The sequence below is a fragment of the Lepeophtheirus salmonis genome, unplaced genomic scaffold, assembly GCF_016086655.4.
Source record: "Lepeophtheirus salmonis unplaced genomic scaffold, UVic_Lsal_1.4 unplaced_contig_329_pilon, whole genome shotgun sequence".
NCBI classification, from domain to species: Eukaryota; Metazoa; Arthropoda; class Copepoda; order Siphonostomatoida; family Caligidae; genus Lepeophtheirus; species Lepeophtheirus salmonis.
Window position 1 is genome coordinate 41,282 of NW_027293755.1, and position 11,412 is coordinate 52,693.

At 31.0% G+C, this 11,412-nt stretch overlaps 2 protein-coding genes across 2 annotated transcripts; one reads left to right on the forward strand and one right to left on the reverse strand.

The window, feature by feature from the left end:
• Positions 1-223: 223 nt before the first annotated feature.
• On the reverse strand, positions 224-848 carry UQCR-Q (Ubiquinol-cytochrome c reductase ubiquinone-binding protein). The gene is given in 3 exon segments (XM_040726750.2): positions 224-411; positions 473-523; positions 526-848. Coding segments are annotated over 3 exon segments (249 nt in total). The 5' UTR covers positions 629-848; the 3' UTR covers positions 224-316.
• A 1,662-nt stretch (positions 849-2,510) lies between these two features.
• Positions 2,511-3,697, forward strand: LOC121131241 (CDP-diacylglycerol--inositol 3-phosphatidyltransferase-like). Its single transcript, XM_040726749.2, has one exon. It carries the CDS (start codon positions 2,588-2,590, stop codon positions 3,272-3,274), a length of 687 nt encoding a protein of 228 aa, XP_040582683.1. The 5' UTR covers positions 2,511-2,587; the 3' UTR covers positions 3,275-3,697.
• The last annotated feature ends 7,715 nt before the right edge of the window (positions 3,698-11,412 follow it).

Below are 11,412 nucleotides of genomic sequence, written 5' to 3' on the forward strand. Positions count from 1 at the left end.
AAAAAATGTCTATTGTCTTTCCTAAACGATTTTGAAATGTCCAAATAGGACATTTTTATTCTAAGGCAGCGATATATCGAATTAATTTATTCGAATGTGCAATATTTCAGTCGATGACACTATTTTAATCTGATAGTTATACATATATGTATTACCATTATTTCAACTCTATCAATGATTGTTTTTCTATAATTAAGAACAGAACACGAAATAATTACACGAATTCTTCCACAACTATAAATAAAAATCTATTTAGACTTATTCACTACAAAAAAATGAATCAATAATCAAGTTCTAAAAACAACAGAAAGAAACTTTATGATTCATGGCTGTATTGATCCTTCTTCTTCCTTTGGAACTGTTCGTATGACTTCTCACCCCAATCCCAAATCAAGTATGATGTAATAAATGCTGTAAAGATAGAGAAAAATGAGTTAAATCTCCAAAAATATTGATATTATTTTTAACTTACGAGGAGCAATGAAAACAACATTGCGCTTAAATCTTCTAAATAAATTGGGAGTCCGTTTGTGAATGCTCCAGCAAAAGCTCTCTGTTCCATAGGAGACAGGGAGTAGTAGGTGGTTCCCCTAATCTTGGTTAAATTTCCGAACTCTAAATGACCCATGATGATTCCTTCTCAACGACAGTGTCAATATGAATGTAAATTAATAACTGTGAGAGTAGTTATATGAACCAGCTGATTCTTCGCATTCTTTATAGCTAAAAAAGAATTGCTTGGCTATTTTTTTAAAGAAAGTCACGGAACTTGTCTAACTATAGAAATATTTATTATTTACTATAAGTTTTTGACTCCAGTTTTACTCAAACTCAAAATAAACTCTACTAAAATATCACTTTATTAGAGCTCGAATAATTAAGACTCGAAACATTCCAGTAATGTTTAGTCAAATTTCTATTATTACTTTAAAGGTATGAAAAAACTACTTATAGTACGCAGGATTTTATTTTGAGAGACATTTTTTTTAGAAAATAAAATCCCCTATTTTCCCATTTAAAATTTGTCTCATAAAAGCGATAATTTTTGCCTGATAAAAAATATTTGCCTGGAGAGGGGGCTACAGTCCCTTTTAAAGACGTTCTTTTCTTATTAAAAGAACAGTTCACGTATTCAAAAAGATATATCCCTTTGTTTATTACATATAAATTCTTAAAAATTAAAATTTGACCGAACTAAAAAATTGATATACGAACTCAAATAGACGCATAACTCGAAATTTTTGACTCGAACCCAACACTATTATTTAATATAATTTTGAATGACACCATTGTATTTCTTTCTCTATGGGTGACTATGGATCGATCTAAAAAGACTGTAGTTTTATCAGTCCGATCCTAATAAAATTTGTCAGTGAAGGACTGATCCTTATCGGTATTTTATGGAGACTAAAATAGCTGAAATTACATAGTTACTACTTGGTAGTAAGTAGTAAAAGACTCAAGTCCATTACTTACTACTAAAGATACCATAAGGGAAAGAGGCGTAATGTATACAAACCATATCACTATATATTTTTTTCTTATCTCTAATTCTGATTCGACTAAAATTCAGTGCATGCGCTATATGATCTCTTGTGCAGTTCATTGTTATGTCCGTTATTTTGACTAAGACTGATTAGGAAATCAGTCCTAGGACCGATCCAACACTTGTGACACCATATATTTCTTTCTCTAAGGTGATACCTATTTTGATTCCCACAAAAGGGAACTATTGAAATGAATATGTAACGTGCTCTTTTTTGTCTTTGACGGGAATGCAAAAGAGTTTTATAATATTAATAAATCAAATAAATCAAAGTAAATGTAATAAATTGAAACTTTAATAGCTAATATATTACCCATATCAAAAAATAATTTATTCATTTGTATAGAAACTTTAACAACAATAAACAATTTCAATGACGTAAATTTTTTTATTTGGACATTTAGGTAAAAGCAACTTTTTAAGGATTTATTTTCTAAAATAATGGAGTAAGCCCGCTCCCCCCCAAAGAAAAAATATATATATTAATTATTATATTCATAAAATAAATGTTAAGAAAATGTACGATAAAATTATGATTATCATTGAGAAATACATCTTATACATTTCTCCTTATTTTTTTAAACGTTATCGAGTTTTTGCATACTCTAGTCTATATGGATATAATATATACAATTCAATAAATTTTGTTATATAGCAAATTATGTTGCTTTATTTATCTATCATATTCAATAATCTGATTCATAGTTATGTAGAAAGCCCCGACTCATGATCTCATTTCCTATTGAGATCATCACTTTTTTGTTGCAATTTAAGTACGTTTTATTAAAGGCGAATTCAGAAAAGTGCTTACGCACTCAATCAGCAAAAATAACTTCTCCTTCTCTTTATTATTATTGCACTAATAAAAGGAAAGAATAAATGCATGCTAAATTGTGCGTATGCACTTTAGTGCATACGCACAATTAGCTTTTTTTTTGCAAATCTCATAATAACAGAAGTAACTTTAAGTACGTATTATTAAAGCTTTGTTCACAATCAGTTTAAAATTGTAAGTTATTATTGAATAAATAACAAAATTAAATGAGGAGAGGAATGTTAGGATCTAATCAAGAGCCGTGTAGTCTGGATTGTCTTCTCAAAACAAACAATGTGTTTCTTTTCATTCCCAATCTCATTGGATACACCCGAATCTTCCTTCTTATTATCTCCATTGCCGTAATGCAGTCTCATTACATCCTTTGTGCCACTTGCTATAGTTTAAGTGCCGTCCTGGACATAGTGGATGGTCTTGCTGCCCGGAAATTTAATCAATGTACTCAATTTGGTGCTCTTCTTGACATGCTCACGGATCGTTGTGGCACTATGGCCCTTGTTTTCACACTTGGCATTTTCTATCCTTCCTATTCATTCTTTTTATCCCTTTCCAGTATCATTGACATCTCCATGCACTGGATCCATTGCCAAGTATCCGTTGTGAGAGGTCAAACGTCTCACAAATCCGGACTAGATGAGTCTCTTCCCTTCATTCTACGATTTTACTATGAGAATGAAACCTTTCTTAACTTCATGTGCTTGACAAATGAAGCCTTCTATGTCTCCTTGTACGTTTCTTATTTCACATCTGGATATTTTTACTTCTTTTACATTGGTGCAACCGTCACATTCCCATTTGCTTTGCTCAAATCAGGCCTTGCTTTACTACAGGGTTACTACGCTACGTTGGAAGTTGTTCGAATCGACTCTCAAGAGAGGAATAAAAGCTCATAATTTGTCTTTCTTTACTTTCTCAAAATGATTCCAAAATGTTTACTTCATAGTTTTCAATCAATGAAAACCCCAGTCAATTTCGATATTAATTCCGGACTTGTTCATTGTTTTCTTCATTCCTTTTTTTTCTCGAGTATTATCGATTAGTCGTCTCTTATAATTATTGATTTTTGAATTGAATTAGAGTCAGAATAATCTCCCAAATCCATTATCAATATTTTGAAAGGCTATATAAAATTTCTTTTATATTTAAAAATTTGAAAAAAATATTACTATATTTCATAAAATAATCTGTTCAAAAAGACTCTATCAACCTATTAACATCTCTAAATTTATGTAAATGTTACTATAAATTATTATTATTACAATAAACATTGAAAAAATAAAGGTATTTGAACCGCTTTCTATATTTTTAACATAAAATTTATCACTCTTAATAATAATCATTACCTTTCCTATAGATTATTTTGAATTTGACTGTAAACAATTCAATTTATTAATAATTTTCATATCGTCTTCCATGTTTTAAATCTCAATCTTAAGTTCAAAAATGGTTTTATCCATTTCTAATAAAATATTTGAGGAATTGTTGTAGTCCTCATCATCATCTTCCTGATGCATGACATCCCCCTAAATTATGAAATTGTATGCGTAGTATAGAATTCACTTTTTTTTTCCTACTAATTTCCAATAATAATATAATAATTAAGCAAGAGATCAAATCAACATCAATCAAATAATTACTAATTTGATATTAGCCCCGATTAATGGATTTATACTCCTAACTTGATAAAAACAATTATAGGCTAAATAATTGATAAATAAATTGAAATACATTTCAGGATACAAAAATATATTAAAAAGGACCATTAGGGTATCATCGTGTATGCATTAAATATTCACATTAAAAATGAAAAGTCAAAATGATAAGTATGAGTCCCGAGTATGTAATTCAAAAATACTAAAAAATCTACAGTAAAATATTAAAACATAGTTATTTCTTTCCATTGCACAAGAGATCAGAGGGTTGCGGTAAACAAGGTATTTAGATTTCTATAAATTGTATGAAGATAAATTCTTTATAGATGTTGATTGTTATTGTCCTTTATATGAGCTAGAAAATAATCATTCCTCAATCAAAATTATCTTGACTTTCAGGAAAAGAAATGTTTGTCACATTCCTCAATATAGGGTCAATGAGTAATTATTCATCAATGGACTATATTTCTATTATTTTGAAAGATCCTGATCTAAAAGGATGATAGCTCTTCATTATCTTGGTGAGTCAGTCCTTGGTCACTAAAGAAACAGATTCCGAGGATTGAACTTATTTGACTTTAGCTACTAGATAAGGGAAGCCAGTCCATATACATCTAGAAACTTTGAAAACTGAAGCAAGGAGACGAATAGATTGATTTCTTTTAATAGATTTAAATCCAAACTGTAATTCAAGGACTGAGACTATACGAAGGGGTACAAATCTTTCTTTCATATTTATACCCTTGTCGGTATGAAAAAAGAAAAAGAAAGGAGATGGAATACGGTAAACTACATAGTTTTAGTTACCTTGTAACTTCGAACGACTGCATTTAAGACATTTATAAGTATTTTTCAATACAAGGGCGTCTGCAAGGGGAAGGAGGATGAAGGGGCTATAGCCCCCCCCCACTCGATAAAAAAAAAATCCTTAATACGGAAAAAATCAAAATTCAATGATTTTTTTTTTCTAAAAATAAAATGGTTATTAGAAAAAAGAAATATACTAAAACTATTGCATTTATTTTGTTACATTTTAAATACTGTTTTCAGTAAAACAATGTATTATTAGCTAGGATGGCAAACATTTTATAATTTATTTATTTGTTTGGAAATGATAGATCTTCGCAAGAGTAATATTCCAATGGGGTGACAAACAATTTGGCGGTTTACAAAAGGATTCCCCACTCAATAAGTTTTGGAATTGCAATGTCATTAAGATATTCCAACAGAAGTTTAGAGGTATATTATGTATTTTGTAAAACTTGTAATCACATCAAAGTTCCAAATAATTGTATTTTCTTTAATTTATTTATTTTTGGAAAGATCCTATTCCTTTGCTTGAGTAAGATTCCAATAAGGTGACGCACAATTTAGTTCACATGCTTTTTCGCTTACGAACTCCAAAATAATGGTGCCAGAGACCAACGACAATGGAGGTGGTTTATAATGTTGCGCACATCTATGCAAATGCACTATGAGTATACGCGTGCGAGCATGGGTGTTTGTTTTCCCAGACATATGCCAAGGGTCCCACTCCCTCGACCGATGTACACTGTTAGATCAGAGCTCGTTCAGTTCCGCACCACGTCCCGCAATTTATACAGGTAGCAGAGCACATTTCCCCACGATAGCCATCGGACTTTGGTATGGAGCAGAATCCATTATGCTCTGATACAACTTATAAATATGATTGATATGACTGATTTCACCGTTAACAAAGGCGTTTGCAGGATTATTTATAAATATGTATATATATATATTTTTTTTTTTTTTTCTTAGTCTTTGGAATTTGAAAAAAATTGAAAAATGTATTTTTTTGGAAAAAATTTGGAAAATTAAATTAAATTTCAAATAAATTTTCTAGTAAAAGGAAAACTTCCTTATTTTTTTCAGGGTTTTTATTATTATTATTTATTTTTTTTTTGGGTGGGGGGGAGGGGCTACAGTGACTGGCTACATAGAGTTAAGAGGGAAATTATTCACCCCCTAATCACAGGATACTTAGGTTACGGGAAAATTCAAGGAACTCAGTTTGGATTTAAGGACAAGGATAGGATAGTTGAGGCCCACAAATCTGGGGAGGGTTACAAGTACATTTCAAAACGATCTAATGTGCCCAGAATGCACTCCCCAAAGCTTTTTGCAAGAATGGAGATCATCATTCTGTTGTTAACAGAAAAGGCCGTGGTCGCAAGTCCAAGATTTCTGGAAAACTATAACGCAAGATAATAAGAGATATCTCCAATAATCCTAGCAAGACATTTAAAGTCATTTTACATGAATTGTAAGGGTTAGACGTCAAAGTCAGTCGAACAACTTTGAAGCACAACTCACACAAAAATGGAGTAAGAGGTTATCGGCCATGAAAGACATTATTCAGAACCAGACATGTTAAGCCTCGTTCAAAGTATGCCAAATAATACATAGATAAGGATTTTGACTTTTGGAAACCAATTATTTGTTCAGAAGAAACCAAACTTGAGTTGCTTGATCATTGTGATGTGGCATTTGCTTGGCGCTAAAAGAATGAAGCATTTAAACCTTACTCACTGTAAAGCATGGTGGTGGCAGCATTATGCTATGGGGATTAATATTATAACCAAAAATCTGAAGGAGATTGCAACTAAACTGAAACTTGGTAACATTGGTTATTCCAGCAAGACATTGATTTAAAAAAAAATAAGGCCAAGATTGTGACGGTAGTTCCAAGACAATAGGGTTAAGGTCCTGGACTAGCCAGCACATACTTAAGATCTTAACCCAATTAAAACTTGTCGAGGGAATTGAAATTTCATCTCCATGCTAGGATTCCCAAAAATTTAAATGAATTGGAAACATTTGCGAAGGAAAAATGGCCCTAACTTTCGTTGAATACATGTGCTAATCTCGTGCTTCAATACAAAAAGATACTTGACCCTGTGCTCACCCAAAAAGGATTTGCAATTAATTATTATGATTATTTTAATTATGGGGCAAACATTTCTGCGCACTGCATTTTTTGATATATATAATATTTTAATTGTGATTAATAAATGATAACAACTCATCCAGAATTTTTAGTCGATGACTTTTCCGAGATACTGACAAATCTTTTAGTTCCAGAAGACTTACATTGAAACTATGAAGAAAAATCATCATTTTTATTAGGGGGTGAATAATTTCAAGAAAACTGTAAGAATCTTATTCATGAAATAATTTTCTTAAAGTAGGAGATTGAGTTCTCAGAGTTGAGTTTCAAGAATTTCAAAAAAGTAGCTGTGGATAGAGGATGATAACTCTCTATTCATGACCGCGTCTTTCTATCGATTACTCAGTCGTTTTATGGAACTTCTTAGTTCTTATACGTAGAAGTATACGATGATTCCGTAGATTTGGAAGAAATTATGTATAGGGACAATGATTAACAAGATCAGATGTCGCTATCACGGACCTTGATAAATAGAGGCACCTGCACAATGAACGATCCTTCCATTAAAGGGTATGGGATCCTCAGAGTGAAGCACTTGTTCAAGAGATGTCGGCTTAAGTGTCAAGATCCCTTGAATAGACCATGACACTGATGAGAGTATCAGAAGGTGTGTGAATTCGATATTCCTAGAAATGAGAATGATGGATGGAAGCAGATTATTATATCTGATTCCTCCGTAGGAGAGATTAATCTAAATAACCATGAATGAAATATATTTCCCCATAATTCCAACTCCTCACTTCTCTCACCTCCCTCCTTCTTCCTGACAGCCAGGAAAATTCAAATGGAATTCAAGGTATACTTACATGGGTCTATAGGTTTTGTGAATCAAAAAGGAGTTGCAAACCCCCTTTATATAGTCCCAGTCAAAGACTACTAGCGAGAAGGACTTCATAATAATGAATAATACAAGACATTTGTCAACATGTTACTGAACCATGTCAGAAGTTTTCTCTAGCTAGTAGTCTTTGGCCCGATAATCATAATTATTATTCAAGGAGTTGAATTATTTTCCTGCAATGCAGCACCACTCACTGTGACCGTGTTTACAAACAAACAACACTCATGCGCTATTATTACAATTCGAATGTTTTTGTCGGCTATTTTTCTTTTTGAAGGCGTCAACTACTTCTGTACATCATCTAGGTAGGTTACAAACCTAGAAGGAGCCAACATCAAATTGTAATACTTACTTTTAGAGGCATTTCTTGTTTTTTCCAAAAAATAAATATATATATATATGCATTTCTTCTGTCATTATTTACTCTGCCAAATCTAATTTTTCAGTTAATTAATTATTTTTAATGAACCGAGCTACACCTTTGTGTAAATTATTTTGAATTTCAATAGCTTTAATACTTTTTATTTTTTAAATTTATTTAGTATTAATAACCAAGACTTGTCCCAATGACGTCACCATTAATAGAAAAGGAGAGAGATTTATTTAGTAAATCTGCAATGCTTGCACTGCAATTTCCTTGTTGTCTAACCTTGTTCTAGAAAATTGAAATTATGTTATTCTTTGATTTTTTCCTTTTTTTGAATTTCCCACCAAAGAGAAGAGACCGGAGTTTTCAATTATACATTAATGATTTATTGATTGTTATTAAAATAATAAATGGTTAATTTAAGATACAATGGCCAATTATTGTCAGAGGTGGGATCTTGGACTTCCTTGAAAAAATTTCAACTACTAAAATTCCATCTGAATTCGTTTATCATGTGAATGAATAAAAATATTCATTTTTATGCATTTGTTATGATGAACTCTACGGACCCAATCTGAAATTGAGCTTGGTTATAGAACAGGAATCAAAACTGAAGAAACTTTCACTTTCAAAATTTAAGCCTATCTTAAAAACCAATAAAGTTGATACAATTGATTGCATTCAAAACTTTTTGTCTCATCTTAAAGTATTTCCTAATACAAAAAGAAGACGATGATGAAGAATCATTGAATATTATACCAAAAATTGAATTTATGTGTCATCATCAAACATATACATCTAATGGCAAATATAAGTTTGATTTGAAGCAACTATAGTTTAATATAAATGGTGATGTATATAAATGCTCTATCGTTTGATTCAGAAGAATGGCAATCTGTCTCAAACAATCTAATAGGTACAAAATTATTTATACATTAATATTATATCTATATCATTTAATTATTTATATTCCTTTTTTCAGACAATTGAAGAGATTTTCTTCAAATTTAATAGTCGAAGAAGGGTTTAGTGATCATACTCGATTATGTAAATTGTTTTCGACGCTGTAAGTATTCAAATGGAAAGTTTTTTTCAGATAAGAGGAACAAGGAAACACTCAAAAAAAAAAAAAATTAATTTATGACAAAATTTCATAAGTAATTTTTTTATGAATGGAATGCAAAATTGAACGGAACGTGTGTTGAATGAACAGACCGCTTAGCGGGACAGATTTTTTTTTTTTAAGTGTGAACGTCAAAAATGAGATTTTAGCGTTCCGTTCCAATAAATCATAGTAATTTACGAAGGGGTGTAGTTGTCCACGGGATAAGTATCCTAGAAACACGACTTTACAAATTCAGGGCAATTTCTGAAATTGTGGAGGGACCTAAAACCTCCACCCATCCAGACACCCATGAGATTAATATTCATGTAAATGTGAATTAACCACTCTAAAAAGCACATAATTATTATTTATGCCCCTTCTAAGAAGTAGTAGTTTAATTTCTCTTGTACTCAATGAAACACATTCCCATGGATTTAATTTTTCGTATGGATTTAAAGTACTTCACATTGAGTGTATATTTGAGTTAGAAATTAGGTTTAACGTGATTTTAGAAAGAAATGGTAAAAAAAAAAAAAAAAGGTCTGTAAGTGGAAAAAATGGCAAAATTCTTTTAAACTGATACAATAACTATCACCAATATAATAATTAATACGATAAATGAAAAATAAACAAACACCATAGTGGTTCCAATGCAAGAAGTGCTAATAATCACTTAATTCTCTGTTATCTGAAGAAGAGGTAGTTGGCTATGGCGCACCTAACTACTGAGGAGACGCGGAGTCGAGTCGTTGGAGAGTCTGATAAAAAAAAACTGTAAAGATCAATATAGTTTTAGCAATCTGAAATTGCAATAAAACGGTGGTCTTTGTCTCTTGATAAACCTTATTTCTTGTCCAAGGAGAACGAAACAGGTTGCATTACATAGTTACCTAAATTACTCAAATTCTTGAAGTTGTTTATCCAGGACTGTAAATTCATTCTTCCAATGTATCAATCCAAGTTATAAGATCCATAACAAGTGACTTTTAAGGTCTTTTAACGAATTTCTACGTGTATTTTCTTTATGAACCAATGGCATTTGAATATGTAACTACGTTTGTAATAAATATTAATGGCCTTAACTTTAGTGATATTTATCATAGAATAGTATTATTAGAACTCAATATATTCTTTTATTACAATTTAAAATGAGAATCCGGCTACAACTTCAATAACATGTATAACAAATAATAAAGTAAATTCCTTTGTCAATGTTTTATTCAATCAATTAATTTATTTACTTAATAAATATAAATACATATTTAATGACGACAGAAACGGTTCTGAAAAAAATGTATTTGACACTCATGTAATTATCTAATTTGGTTAATTTAGGTACGTATGGTTGAGGCCAACTCCATGGGATGGTTTCAGGCCCCTTATATTTCTTTTACTGTATTGTATTTTAAAAGATTGGCATTTGTTTAACTGTTTTGTCTATTTAAGTCTAGGTTTACTTTTCAATTAAAAAGAAATAGGATCTTTTTATCATGTTGGGTATTATTCCATATCTGGTGAGCTTATATATACTAATAATATTTTAAAATCCTTTAAATGTTCGTTTTATGAATAAAATTGATAGAATCAAATTAATGATTTCGGCTTATGCATGTTTCAAAAATACTTAAATCTTTCAATTTGTTTTAAAATGAATATGTTACTTTAGTTATTATTTTACTGTTTAATCGAGTGACATATTTTTATTTAGATGTGCTTTTCAAATACTTAGATCGATTTTCATTCATTAATGACAGAAATAATTCCATGTTCTCTAAGAAATAGGACAAAGAAGGAATTCGAGATACTTTATCCTCAACAAAAGATTCTCGAATTCTAATATCTCCCAGAATTATGGCAGATTGAAACTTTATCCGAAGAAAACCAACTAAAGCCTCAAAAAGATTAAGTCGACTCCTTTCATGGGCAGGAAATTTCATCATTCACCATATAACAATTGGATAGAATCAAGAATTTAAATATGGGGATCCGTTCACGGAAGGCTTGCAATTGTAACACTCTAAATAAATATTGCCTTCTTGACTCTCCTTGTATCTTCCTCCTCTTGAGGTCTTTATTTCAACTACGCGCCATAACAGAT

What these genes read in the sequence shown, in the direction of transcription:
- LOC121131241 (XM_040726749.2), top strand. Translation starts at nt 2,588, where the DNA reads ATGAGGAGAGGAATGTTAGGATCTAATCAAGAGCCGTGTAGTCTGGAT.